Below are 14,901 nucleotides of genomic sequence, written 5' to 3' on the forward strand. Positions count from 1 at the left end.
TAGTACATGAGGCCCCTGGTCTCTAACGGAGACACCAGACCAGTAAAGGAGCCCTGAATCTGATTTATTATAATTTACAGTAAAGACCAATAACTGTGAAATCCAGCTGCTGGATCAGGATCCTCCTGAAGACCATCATTTAATGCCGAGGATCCCCCACAGATCACAGTCCTCAGACAGAGGATTGGGGCCCCGCGACCCTTAATCAGATCTAAAGCTTCCTGTTCTGAACTGTAACGAGCTCTCTGATTGGTGGACGATCCTGCAGACAAAACTCAGGGCAAATAAAAACATTAATAAAACATTAATATTAACATGTTTTATTGATATTAATGTATTAATTAAACATATTTATATTAATATATTTTGTTAATGGTAATATATTAATATTAATACAATATATTAACATTAATAAAACATGTTAATATTCCACTAAAACAATGCAACAGTTCTGAGCTCAAAGATATCAATCAGTTACCTGCTGTCTGTACGCTGGATCAATACTGTACATACACACACACACACACACACACACACACACAATGTGCTGCTGGAAGCTGATTGGCTGAATATTTTTATCTTCATCTTCACCCTGAGGATGAGGAGGTTCTGTCTGATTGGTCGCTGTCAGTCACATGTCTCAGCAGCATCACATGACAATAACAGTCTGTGTCTGTGTGTGTGTGTGTGTACGTTGTGTCAGTGTAGGTTTAGCTCACGCGTATGTTTAGCCACCTACCTTGCAACCCTCGCAGGCGCTGACCCCGTAGTGGTATCCTGAAGATTTGTCCTGACATACAAAGCAGGGCTTGTAGATGCGGGGCGGAGGTGGAGGTGAGGGGGGGCTGGGGACGAGCAGGTCCTCTCCTGAACTCGTGCTCTCAGTCTCTATGGCTGCAGGAGGAGACACAGGGAGGAAAATCAAGGACACTTAGTCAGACTGCACTTAAAATGCATTTTTGTTTATTTACATTTGACTTGAGTTGCAGTAAGATTTGGAACAGTTCAGTCTGTGTCTATGTGCTGGAAGTGACAGTGCCCCCTACTGCTACTGCACAAAAAGCCTAAGGTGCAATGCTGGAGAAGGGTTGAGTCAGGAGAGGAGATGCAGGTCAGCTAGCTATCAGTCATGCATGGCAGCAGGAAGACTTAACATTAAGCTCCTTAAGTGTGTAATGTAAAACACAAACCAAATGATCTGAGGATTTTGGGGCACAGTTGTGTCAGAGAGGGACCATCCTTTTTGTTTGTAGCCTTCACCGTACTCTACCTTACAAATATGGAGTCATAGGAGTGCCATAAAAAAAACATACACCCGTAAAGAATAATAGAATAAATGTGGAAATATAAATATATACATTTGAATTTTTTTGGGGGAAATTATTATTTTTTTCCTGTACATCTTTTCCTGTAATTTAAATGCACAAACATAATGAACAGATAAATATGAAAATAAATGAAAATGCTTATAATTATTCTTTCATATTTTGGTATATTTCCACACTTCTTTTACAGATTTCTTAGTTTTTATTGTTCCACATCCAATGACGCCATAGATACGACGGTATCGACAGATTATCCCAGCCCTGCAACGACTACCAACACAGTCCGTACCAACCAGTTTTCAGCTAGCAGTTAGGTGAAAAGATTGATGCCACTCTCATGTCTGTAGATGTGACACTGAGCTGGCAGTGTCCCAAAGTGACTAAATCTGCCTCCCAGCACCTCTGAAGCTCACTAATTAACACTTTAAATGTTGTCTCTTTAATACATAGAAAACCAAAGTGTGAAACAACACATTGCACTATTACAGGGAAATGTGTGCCAGGCTATTTCTTGGGCAGAAGCAGAATTCAAAAAGTGAAACTATTTCTTTAAATGCAGGTGTGAAATTGGACATAATAACAAGTTTACACTAATATAGTCTATTGTGGACCGTCTGTTAGAAAATAAAGAAACAAACCCAGATAATGTAGGATTATTTGTGCTTTACTTCCCTTGGGTGTATGGGTCACTGTGGATTTGAGAGCAGATATAAGATGACTGCTGTCTGTCTGGCTCGCACAAAAATGTGACAACATCAAATGAACTGTTGAACGGAAATCAAAAGATTTGTTTCTCGTTCGTTTTTCGTTTCATTTATTGTTAATGTCAGAGCCCTCGGGTTACATTTACAACACTGCTATCTAATGATTGGGGGTTTCACTACGGAGAGCCATACAGTACATACGAATTGATAAATGATCACAAAATATTGGGATACAATACTTCCCTTACATCCGTACTGTCAATGTGTGATTTAAACAGTTTGTCTGTAAGCTTTGTAGTGACAACTCATTTGGACAGTATTGTTTTTCATTCGAATGGAAGCACACAGAAACATAACAAAAGCACTATTTCAACTTATAGGATATGCTAAATTCAATTCAAGTCTATTGGCTACTCTTTAGAACACCTTTGAAAAGTGTTTTTCAGTGTGTGTTAAAAACAATGTCATGAATATACAGCTCACCTGGAGCCAGATACAGCCTCTGTGCCCTAAAACACAGATGACCTGTTATTAGCCAACCATTAGCTCCTCAATGACCCTCACAGTCTGCAGGCTCACAGCCAACTGTGAGGCTAACAGGTGATAGCCTGCCTTACACTAAGAGCACAAGTTGAACAAAGCATTACTCTCTTGCTTTGCAGTGGTGACTGCTAACATTAAGTCATAACCTCTCTAACCTTTACCGATCTTCCGGATCTTTGAGTTGTGGTCCGACGGGGATTTTCCCCTTATGTTTTCCTGGCCTTGATGTGACGTTTCAGGTGGTTGTACAAATGTGTGGTGTTACTTTTGATTACAAAGCATCGTGCTTCAGACGGTCACCCTCGTCTTTGAATCCTGTTCCACACAGCGGCCCGCAAAACCTTTTACGGTACAAGCGCAGTGTTTTTGTTAGAACTGGGGGTGGATGAATCTATTTGCTCTTTCTCACCATCGCTGGGTTTCTGACATATTTTTGTTGTATCTGAAAAGCTAATTCTTTCACTGCATTCCACTGCACTGTCTCTCTCACAGTTAAACTATTGATGTCTAACTTAGTTCTTGTGCAGTTTGCCTCGTGGAGCAATGCACACTTCTCATTGTTTATCTATGTTTACCTTTGGTACTACTGCCAAAAGTTGTATGTAAAATAATGACTTAATAACTTATTAATAATGATAAGAAGAAGAGTGTTTTATGTTTGTTGAAATCATTTATATTGCACATCATTTTAGCTGGGTGCCATTGTTGTCACTGTTGTGCTCCATTCCATAGCATGGCATTAAAATTGGATCCAATCTAAACTCTTATCTCTTAAAAATAACAGTCTGGTCATTGGCAACTGCAACTTCTACACTACACCACTTAGCAAATAAAATAGGTTGGATGAAATTCATTCATGTTCTGTCATTTCTTATGTAATTTCCTCATTTCAGTCCAGGCAACAGTGGAGGAGTCGGCTGCACGTCGGCAGCTAAAGTAAACCGTAACATCCCACCCTAATCCTGCGTCTGGGCTCGCTTTGTGGAAGCGCTTGTTTTATTTTTGTTCACAGACGTGACAAAGAAAGACTATGACACATTTTAAGGTCCTGACCTTTGAGATTAAGATACCAGGGCCATCCACAACTCCTCTCCCTCTGTCACTCTGCCTCCTCTAACCTCTAACCTAACACACACACACACACACACTTCTCCCCTCCCCCTGCTTTAGTAGCCATACCAGACATTCCACTATGGAGGAGGCTCAACTCCCCTCTACTGCTCTGCTCTGTTTACACAGAGAGAGAGGGAGAGAGACACAGAGAAATAAAGGGAAGAAGAGATCCTCCTCCTCCTCCTCCTCCTCCTTAGCCATCATACCATCCCTCCATCTTCCCCTCTCTTCATCTCTCCTCTATTTGTCTTTGCTCTCTTCTCACTGACACACTACCCAACAGTTCCCTTCAGCACTGTCTGACCTCTTTTAACTTCTCTCTGTTCTTCTCCCTCCACTCTCTCTTCTCCTCTTTCCATGTAGTGCTGTCGAAGTTGGCCAAAAAACAGGGTTGATTGTTTGTCCTAAAAAAAATCACATAGGCTAGACTACACATATTGTTTTTTGTGCATTATGTCCATAAGCGAATACATAAGTATTGCGTGTACTGACTGAAAGACGTGAGCCCCTCTGGTGTGCTGCGGTCATTTCTGGTTGAGCACTTCTGTATTGCTGGTAGCGTGTTTTTGCTGCTCTTGCTCAACCCAGTTACATTTATTATATCATTTATTAATTATATACTTATATTCTTCATTTCATCAGATAGTTGCCCGCTATACATATAAACACACACTAGTTCTGCTCAAGCACATAGCTCTCTCCTTTTAATGAATTTGTCCCTAATCCCATAGTTCTTTACACACTATTCACTTCTGCTAGCTACAAAGCTTTACCTTAGCAGTTATCAATGGCTTCTCTCCCTGTGCTGGTTTCTCGGTGTGTGAAATGTTTAGCTATTCCTCTGCTAGTGACACGTGTAATAAATGCAACCCGCAGTAGCCGATGGAGCTCTGGTTATTATTTGGCGCAATTTGATTATTCTTAAAGAGTTTAAGAGCGCTCAGAGTGCAAATCTCTCTGCGGCCGAGTTGGGTTGTGAACTTTCTGCCATCATTACCGAGGCTGTTGCTGAATTATTCGCTTGTTTCAGCTTGACCTACATTTCAGTGAACAATTGTCTGTTATTTTTTGCAATTTGATTATATAATCAAATTTAGAATGGTGAACAGCCCTATTTCCATGTGTCTCACTCTGTCTTCATCTGTGTGTTTGTTCATGTCTTCCTATTGCTTCCCACTTCTGCTTTAGTGTGTTGGACCTGCGCTGACGGCAAAGTGTCCAAAAAGGAAAAGACTTTATTCTTGTTGCTGACATGAGGGGTAAAGTATTTTAACAGATAGGAACATCAGTGACTCATCTTTAAGAATGTGACTCAGGAGGAGGATATCCGCCCGTTTTAATCAGATATGGATAATAGCGTATATATATTTATCTCCTCCACATAATGAAATGACCTATATTCTATAATGTATATCTACAGTCAGTAGACAGAGAGACTCCCTTTTAGATTATTATTACAGTGCTCACAAATAAAATAATAATAAAGGCGGTTGGGATACGGGTTATCTCACCTCTCTGTGCTGCACAGACTGTAGAGAGTAGCCTTCATGAAGAAAAAGCACATTCACAAACATTAAGATGTTTCAATAATCAAAAAATGTGGCTGGTAAAAAGGCTGTGCTGGTTTACCTTTTCCTACCTAAGCCTCTATAGTTAAACAGAATTTAGTTTCTGTAAGAATATCTATCACTATGTATTGCTTTCACGTGCATATAAATTGGCCAACCATGGAAAACAAGAGCAAAGATCAGGTCATATGTGAAAACGATGAATGTTATCTGCGGCTGTGTGTTCCAGACGTTAAACGAATACTGACGTCCAAACTGAGTACTCATGCCCATCCCTATTACAATCATTTTCAATTAAAGGCCATCTAGAAGGCCAGTCTAGGTATTTATGAGACCTACATATAGCTGTTCAATAATAACAGTAACTGTGTCCTAAATTCATAAGAATATACTATACCTGGACTTTCCTGACTTTTTGTAAAATATCTCTACCTCCACTTTGGCACAGAATGATGTACATTTATGGTTTAACCCTAACAACTTTGGAGCTCATGACAAACAACCTGCAAACTAATAACATTCCCATCAGCCTCAGCTGTATGGTGAATATGGTAAACATTCATTTGCTTAACATCTGCATGTTAGCATCGTCACAGTGAGTGTGTAAACATCTGTGAGCATAGGGGGAGCCGCTCGCACTGCTGCAGACTCACTCCCTCGTTCACTTTTTTCACTATTCTACATTAACTCAGTAGGGACTGTTAGCGAACATAGTCTGTACGCCAGAAACGTTTTTCATTCAGTTGATGGGCTCTCTATATAGAGCATAAACACTAATATAGCGCACTACAACAGGGAGTGACTTTGGACACAAACTTGCTTGATCCTCAAAATGAAGTTAAGAGCAATACTGGACAAAGAGATCTTTCCGCATCGTATTTCACAGAGTTTCACGGAGCTTACAGAACAGCTGTGTTTAGCTGTGGTTGGGAGTATCAGTCTTCAATCAGTGGCCTCCTCCTCTGCCTCTGTTATCACTGTCAGGATCTTCTCTCTAAAGCTTTCCCAAGGTGAAAGGGAAGGTCAGCTTTATTGCCATTACACAATACAGGAATGCATAATGAAATACAACAGGGGCAGCACTCCCACTTTCACTAAATGCTGAACACAATTAAAAAGCACCATGACACCTGTAGCTGCTTTACATTTGTCAGGGGAAAGACTGTGTGGCTGTAACAAACTATACAGATTAATAACTGTATAAACAGCTCATGTAAATGTTAACTAAACATTATTTGCATGAATTAGAAGCTTGGGGCTTAGTCTGGCCTGGTGCTACGAATAATGCATGGTTAAAACCTATTAAAGTCGGGGCCATCTTTTCTCCTGGGCAGGGCACCCAGTCTGTCCTCCGGGCAGTTTAGTGGAAATCTAATAGTGACAATGTTGAATGTTAGCCAGTGCTGGCGTAAGCTGTTTTCTAAATCTGATGTAAAACACTGTTAAATGGTCTCTCCAGGCCACCCTGGCTTGATGCCAGCAAACAGTTCCTGAATAGAGAGCACGCTCTATGAGCTTAGAGGCCGCTCTCTAATCACAGCACTGAATTCTTCTCCCGGACAGTTAACAACGCACACCACTGACAGCCATTATCACTGCTAATCATTTTCTCCTGATGTGAATCAAACTAATAAGCGCACATACAGTCTAGTACCATTTTTGGACAAAACTTTGACTAGCCACATTCTTATTCAGCTTGGGGTGGGCAATCCTTTATTATGGTCAATGTCATATTATCCCAGTATAAATACTAAATCATGATATAGTGTGTTTAAAGTGGAAATCTAATTCAGAGAGCATTTATAGATCAAAGAACCAGAAGGGTATTTCTGTTTTTGGCTAATCAAATTAAGTAATATGTGACAAGTCGAGGTATTTCATCACACTGATGGAACAATACTGTAAATACAATATTGCCAAAGATTGCTCATTGATTTGCTCACAGTGGCCTGACATAAGCAGAGATGTTAAAGAAATAGCTACCACGGTATAAACGGCACGGCAAACTCTCCAATCATTTCATCTTCTGGTGTTCTATTGCACAACGCTACCTTCACCGTGTGCAGGAAGAGAAACTGCAGCAACAGTTGAGCAACTGCTTTGATCAATTCATTGTTCAGTTCATTTTCCAAAAGAATCCCCAACATTTGATGGTTCCAGGTTCTCAAACTCGAGAATAAATAAATATATAATATAAATAAATGCTTTTTCTGGTCTTCCGTCAGAGAAAATCTAAAATGTAGGGGTTCTGGACTGTTGGTTGGACAAAACAACCCAACCAAATTAACCCACATTAATTGAAATAAAAATCCTAATTTCCAATCCAATTTCTTGTCGCTTACTGTATTACCAGCCCAGCTAAAGTAGTATCAAGGTTTAGTGCAGTCTGTTGTAGTGGAGGTGGACCTCTCCTCTCTTTCTTTATAGCAAACAGCAGTATGCAGAACCTTCAGGTAGCAGCTTTTCACTTCTAACTGGCACTGACCTTTTAACTGTCATATCAGCTCACTAAATAATGTAAATACTGTGGGGAACTTGCTGACGAGCCCAAATGAAACTTGGTTGTTTTGTGTACCCTCTTCTGCTTGGCTCTGTACTAAAAGGTCATTTGTCAGGGAAGAAACGCTGCTCTAACACTGCTGTTCAACCGCAAGTGGACTGAGTGTTGTGGTTCCCACAGCTCCAACAGGGTGGTCAATTTCCACAGAACCATCAGCTGATTGCGTCACGTCAGTTAAACTGTCATTCATATCAATAGGTTTAGGCTTATTAATGCAATCCTTTTGATTAAGTACCTCTTGAAGAATAATATGTGCCATGTTTTGTGGGGCTGTGTGCTGGCAAACATCTGGAGATATATGTTTCACAATGCAGAGGTTATGAGGCTACTACACAGAGGTTATCTGTCCTTTGGATTCTTACTGTTTTTTTCTCCTGTACATAGTGTTTATTTTATATTATATTATTTCCCTACTCTTACTGTTTTTAGACTGTTTTTTCTCTATCCACTTTGTTGCTGTAACATTGGAGATTTCCCATTGTGGGACAAATAAAGGGAATATCTCATCTTATCTTATCTTGTGATTCAGTCTTTACAATTCCGTAGGAGCCTAATGCTTAACTCTTTCACGTTCAGCCATTGGTGGCAACATTACTATCAAGCTAGGTTTGCTAATGCTAGCGGTGTGCCCTTTAGGATGGTCAGGAGATTTGAACACAACAGAAAATGAACCACTGCCACGAATGTTTGCATGCAAACTATTCATTCAAAACCAATACAGTGTTTTTGAGAATCAACACAGCATCACAAAACATTATATTGAAGTGATATTGAAGCAGTTCTTTCAGGACACATTTCTGAATGAATCGACTTCAGTGTCGGCAAATCCTCAGTATCAAAGGAATCAGCTCGGTATCGGGGCCAAAAAAAACTTGATCGGGACATCCTGGCTGTGTGTGGTATATTAGAAAGAGAACACTTTTTTATTTGGACAGTCTTGCCAACAAGCCACAATAACAGGAAAATGTAGAGTACACCACAAAATCCAAAACAAACCTGATATCTGCACTGCTGTTGTATCGATGCCGTAATAAAGTCTGAAAGTTGCATTAATGCTAGCACAGTGTACATACTGTGTACCGCCTCTGATACACACAAAAGATGTGGAGATGAGAAGAGAAATTCCTACATAGTCAATACGGACATGCCATGCCAGAGGACTCTGTCAGAACCAATGAATTAATAAGCAGCTTTCCACTGCCACTCTTTTAGCATTTATCTGATGCTAGTGCCATCCCACACACACATACACAAATGAAGACATCGAGTATACAAACACCGACACACAACCATCCGCCTCCTCCCCCTTTCGCACTCTCACACTCAGGTCAAACTTGGTCAGTATACCCTCACATTCCCAGACAAACTGTGACTGTGAGTGAATGTGTATGTGCGTCATTGTGTGTGTGTGTGTGCGTCTCCAACAGACAGAAAGAGAGGTCATTCAGTGCAGGGAAGTGATGACTGGGCAGCTGACACAGGAAAGAAAGAGGCAGATAGAAGGAGAAATAAAGAGAGGGAGAGATGTAGGTCACTTCCCAATTGTCAGTGAGTCATTGCTCTGGATCACAGCCAAACACACACACACACACACACACACACACACACACACACTGAGTGAACCACTATCCCCCAGCTACTGCTTACATGGAGCAGGGGCTCAATGTGTGTGCCTGTGTATGGCCTTTGACCTTTGAACCTGTTTGACGCTCCTCATTCCAGTCACGCACAAAGACACACACTCTCACACACACACACACACACACACACACACACACACACTCTCTCTATGAGGGCAATCCTTCCTGTCTTAACAGCTTGAATTTACGAGCACTCCCCTTCTATATGTCTCTCTTTCCCTCTGTTTCTCACCGGCCGACCAGAGTCCACTTTGCACTCTCTCTCTTTATGACTTTAACTTAATAGTGGGCCGTGTCACAGTGACATCACTACGTCATCACCCTTGGGTTACTGGCTGTCTCTAACATGTGACACTGAAGTGGCAGCAAAGTGTCCGTGTATGTGTGTTTATGTGGGTTGGTCTTGTGATAGACAACCTGTCCTCGGTGTACCACGCCTCTCGCCAATGCATGCTGGGATTGGCACTAGCCCCCACGGCCCTGCATATGTTAAGCAGGGAGAGAAAATGGCTGGATGGAAAATATGTGTCTTATGTCATGGCTAGATATTGAACCTCAATATTTTCGTGCACCGGCCGCTCGAAGAATCCAGTGTGGAAAAGTGTCGAGTTGTTGCTGGTGTTGTTTACGCATGTTTTCATCAGATAGTTCCTCATTTAAATCCTAATTCTGCCCTTTAGTCTTTTCATTTATTCAGGCAAAATTCTTGTACGACTGCTTGCGATTAGGCAATTAGAAAGGCAATTTATATTTTAGATTTTTCAAAACAAAAGAGCTCAATGTATGTTTTTTGTATTGGGTATCATTTTGGTAATGTTATATATATTTATACCTAATATGGTACACCGGTTCACAGGAAACACATGCTCTAGTGTCAAATCCCAAAAATGATCCCTCATACCAAATGACAACCAAACTAAACTAGTGTTATTTATTTAGTATTAGTCATCAGTATTATTAGTGTTACTATTTGTTTTTTAGTACTCTCCTTTTCTCACCTTCTCCTCAAAAAAGCCCCCTCCACCTTCTCAATTAATCATTTAACTTTTCCGTCTGTCAGGGGAAAAAAAGTGAAACAAATACAGAAATGTGCTGAAGCCTAAGATGACGTCTTCAGATGTCTTGTTCTGTCTGTCCAACACCCAAAGACAATCAGTTTACGATCACACAGGACAAAGAAAGGCGAAGGTTTGAGAACCTGAAAACTGGGTAAAGTTTAGACATTTAGCAGGAAAACAACTATATGGGATCGGCTGATTGTAAAAATAGTTGCAGATGAAATGTATCATCAAATGAATGAACTAACTAAAGGTTTCAGTTCTAACCCATTCCAACATTAAAAGCCTGTGTCGTTCATGTTGACGGGCCGTAAACACTCACTGAGAAGCAATGAGCCTGAGGTCAGGATGGGCTAGATTTGGTAATGAGCGCAGGCAGCCGACCTGAGGTCATTTGAGTCACACAACCAAACTCCCCATTTGCATAACACACAGCTACATTAACAGCCTGATGGAGACTTCAATTCTCAGTGTAACACGGCTGCAAACATGGGCCACCAGAGTCCGCCGATCAGCACTTGGACCACAGAAAACATGGGACCAAGTGCTAAATAATTGAGCGTTCCCAATCATGTAAACACATGCCAAACACATAGAAACTGCATCAGTAAAGAGGAACAGCAGTGACACACTGAAACCAACCAACAGCGCACATTATACAGAGCAGAATAAAGCCGACTCTCATGAAATCCACTTTGGAGCAGTCTGAAATAACTAAAAGGCCATAGCAAAGTCCTTTATCATTAACTGGTGGTATTTTGTCAACACCACCATTTTCACACAGAGAAACCATTCATTAATAAGTACAAATATGCCCTTAAATGGTGGCTCATAAATGCTGTAAGGAAGTAAGAATCAAAGAGACTAGTACATGTCACTACATGCTGTACAGAACAGTGGTGGGTTCATTTCCCATCTAGTTAATAAGAGGCAAAAGAGAGGCTGTGGGGCACCTGGTACCAGAGGACGGGGGCTGGCATGTCCCAGTTGGAACCAGTGAACTCATGCAATCACCCCCCAAAAGCTGACAACAAATACCAAAGCCTAAGCAAATGGGCTTTACCCGCCAGCACCCCCTTGTCATTTTGCAACTAATTGAATTATCCACACTGACTAACTCCGGTGTGCCCTGCAGTTATTCTGTTTGCAGGTCCAAAACGCAAAAGGGTTTTTTTTTTTTTTTCTCAATTGGACTCACAGTGGCTGGATCCGCTCCAGTGCCTGCCGCTCACCAGGGACCCTCCGAACGGACGCTGGAGTCCTCCTACGCCGGACAGGAGTCCCTTCTCCGGCCCGAGCCCCGGGGGTCTGTGGTAGTAGTCCATGCTCAGAAAAGAGCCGGGACTGGGGCTGCTGGGGCTGGGGCTAAAACCCGCAACATCCACGCTTTCGTACATCCCCGAGAGGCGGGAGTCGCGTTTGATCTCTTTGTGCCAAATAGAGAGAGAGAGAAAAAAAGATCAAAGCGTCCTGGACGGCGAACAGAGAAAGAGGGAGGGAGGGAAGGAAAGAGTTCACATCTTCATAACAGACTGATGGGAGGAGGAGGAGGAGGAGGAGAGGACAGGAGGGGGAGGAGAGAAAAAGAGATGACCGGTCCCGGTGACCTTTCAGCCCTTGGAGGCGCACGGGCAGTTCGCCGTCTTTTCGACGGAACAACGTCCGTTACGTCCGCTTTAGCACGACCGGAACGAGTTCACACGACAAAAGAAACACTGTTGTCTTCTTTGACGTCTTTTTTTGCAGTCCAAACGCTACAAGTGCCGAGTTCAGCGCCGTGCTGCTGGAGTTACTTTGTAGCACCCACGGCAAAGAAAGCCCCGTAACAACACATTAGAACACCATGTTAATAAGAGTTTATGACCTCCAGCCGGCGTCTCCGCGGTCTTTCCACAAGTCCTACGTCGCTACCGTTCGCAGTTGTTTCGCTCTGTGTTCAGGGTAGCTAAACTGATATTATGTAATTGTCAATGCGCTTGCTAATCCTTGTAGCCGGGCGAGCAACGGCCAGTTCGCTGACAGACTACTCCTTAATGTCACAGCCAGTACTGTTTGTCTTTAAATCCCTGCGTCCAGTAAATTAATGTATCCGTCGCCGAAAAGTAAAAAGAAAAAAAAAAGGTCCAGTCGGTGGGAAACGCGCTGCTCCGGGTTCTCCGAGTCTGAGCGTACACAACAGAAAAACACACATTACACACAATGGTGAACAGCCGCTGTCACATATGACTTTGAAGTTGCCGCTGTATGCCCGAGTAGCACGCTATCCACAGGGACAGCCGCCGGCGGCGAGGTAGGTCGAGATATCCGAGGCAGTTCGGGTTGGTGCGCCTCTTGTTGCTGGTTGCCGAGGTCCAGCAGCCGTGTCCTGTGGTAACCTCTGCTCTGTACCCGACGGCCTCGGTCTCTCTCTCTCTCTCTCTCTCTTTCTCTCTCTCTCTCGGGTTTGATGAGTGACACCAGCTGCGCACGAGCTCCACCTACCTGCCCTGCGCGTGCTTTAAAATGCGGCTACTACTGGCACAACTAAAACTACAACTACTGTAACTGTTTAGTCTACTGTGTCACCGCTTGAATAAATGCATGGTTAAAACCTCTATGTAATTGACTGAGATAAAACTTTACTGACATTATTTTGGTATGTTGTGTTGACATAAAAAAATGTGGAAAAAATAGTTGGAACAAGTACATTTTTATGAGTAGCCTAATTAACTTAAAAACTTAGTAAGTGGTCATTAAAAACACCTTTGATTGTAGAGGAAAAGCTAATTACCCCACCTCCATGTAGTTTGTTGAACATAATTTCATTAGAAGTTGACATAACTCAAAAATATTTTTTAAACAAAACATTTGTTTTTAGAATACAGTAATAAAAGTCATGATTAATAATCCGCAAATTCCCCCAGACATATCCACGATGCGTTCCGTTCTAGGCAATGCTCTGAATTCGACCATTCTCCGCTCCGCGTAGAATAGACGACTGGTCTGTTTTTGATGGAAGCAGCGACCAACTCGCATCAAGCAGCACAGAGCTGATCGCACTGGCAGGAAGTCAGACTCAAACGAGTAAGAAAATCCGCTCAATTGTCAAATGTAGGAATCGTTGTGTTTTTGTCACCTTAGCCTACATTAGGATGCATTAGCTACATTAGGCTAGTTACGTTTTTTTTATATAATTACTTTTTACTCCCTGCCGACAGTAATAAGTTACACTACTAGTTATATTACTTTTCTTTTTTGTGTCCTTTCTCCCCAAAATTCGGACTTATGACGATTAAAATCCAGTTTTGTTTGTTAAAATCGGAGTAAAGTAATATTTCCAGCTGCTGAATGTAAACCACCACCTTCCAAATTAGTTTCCTCCAGGATTACAAAAATGAATCCAAGGATATGATTGTAGTGTTGGATTTTAAATCAGTAAAAGTAATATTGTAACTAATTAGTTACACTACTAGTTACTGGGAAGAGTAATATTATTACTAGTAATGAGTTACTGCCCAGCAGTGTACATTAGAGTGAGCTGTTTTTATCTACAGAGACTTCCATAAAGTTCGCCACGTTCAACCACCATGTTTCTACAGTAGCCCAGAAGGGACAAACCAAACACTGGCTCTAGATAGGCACATCCATGTGTTGCGTTTGGCCACCGTAGCTCTCTCCTTTGCTTTGGAAGGTAGGTGAAGCGGAGGGAGTTGCAATGTGCACTGTGTAAATTTACCGTGTTGTTGTTGTGGTTCATTTTACATTAAATCATTTTGAGTGATTTCTCACTGTGTGACCCGGCTGCTGCTTTACAGAAAGTTATTTACAGTACAAGTGGATTCAAAATATTGTATGAGTTTGCAGGTATTTTTGCACATGCAGATGTAGCGCTACATTAGCAACCACTCATGCGTCCGTGCATTAAATGCATCGATTCTAACCACGTCAGCACCCCTGCACACACACACACACACACACACAGCTTAAAAATCCTTTGCATAAGTACCCTTATTCCTTGCTGTGAGCCCACCCTGTATTGATTACTGCTGGGTTAAAATGTGAGCGGAGAAAGGAACACATCACATCATTTGCTGTCCGTTAATCGATTACAGGACTTAATTATGGGAAACCGCCAGAGGAGAGGTGGAAAAGTGGTTAACAAAGAGCTAAAGGAGGATGAAAATGGAAGATTAGGTATAGGATATTAAATGTGAAAAGCAGCAGAGAAAAAATGATTACGCCATAAGTCTGAATATACACAACACATTTTCTCAAAAATCCCTGCAGGAGGACGGCAGGCGCATGGGAGGGCAATGCTAACTAAATGTACTGTGAGCCGGAAGAGGTGGACATTTTTCGACTGTGGACCAGTTACATGTCATTATATAATAGTAAATAAATAAATATAATC

General features: G+C 41.8%; 2 protein-coding genes across 2 annotated transcripts in view; one reads left to right on the forward strand and one right to left on the reverse strand.

The window, feature by feature from the left end:
- LOC118323601 (retinoic acid receptor alpha-B-like) overlaps nucleotides 1-11,908 on the reverse strand; it is an 18,609-nt gene extending 6,701 nt beyond the window's left edge. Inside the window, exons 1-2 of the mRNA XM_035655611.1 lie at nucleotides 11,710-11,908; nucleotides 740-894 (exon numbers count right to left, since the gene is read on the reverse strand). Coding sequence (XP_035511504.1) covers nucleotides 740-894; nucleotides 11,710-11,908 — 354 coding nt within the window. The remainder of the gene's footprint in view (nucleotides 1-739; nucleotides 895-11,709) is intronic.
- Nucleotides 1-14,901, forward strand: part of LOC118323049 — a 126,672-nt gene that overhangs the window by 20,953 nt on the left and 90,818 nt on the right. The window lies entirely within an intron of this gene.

Source organism: Morone saxatilis, unplaced genomic scaffold, assembly GCF_004916995.1.
Source record: "Morone saxatilis isolate NCDOM2014 unplaced genomic scaffold, NCSU_SB_2.0 Contig14, whole genome shotgun sequence".
Classification (NCBI taxonomy): Eukaryota; Metazoa; Chordata; class Actinopteri; family Moronidae; genus Morone; species Morone saxatilis.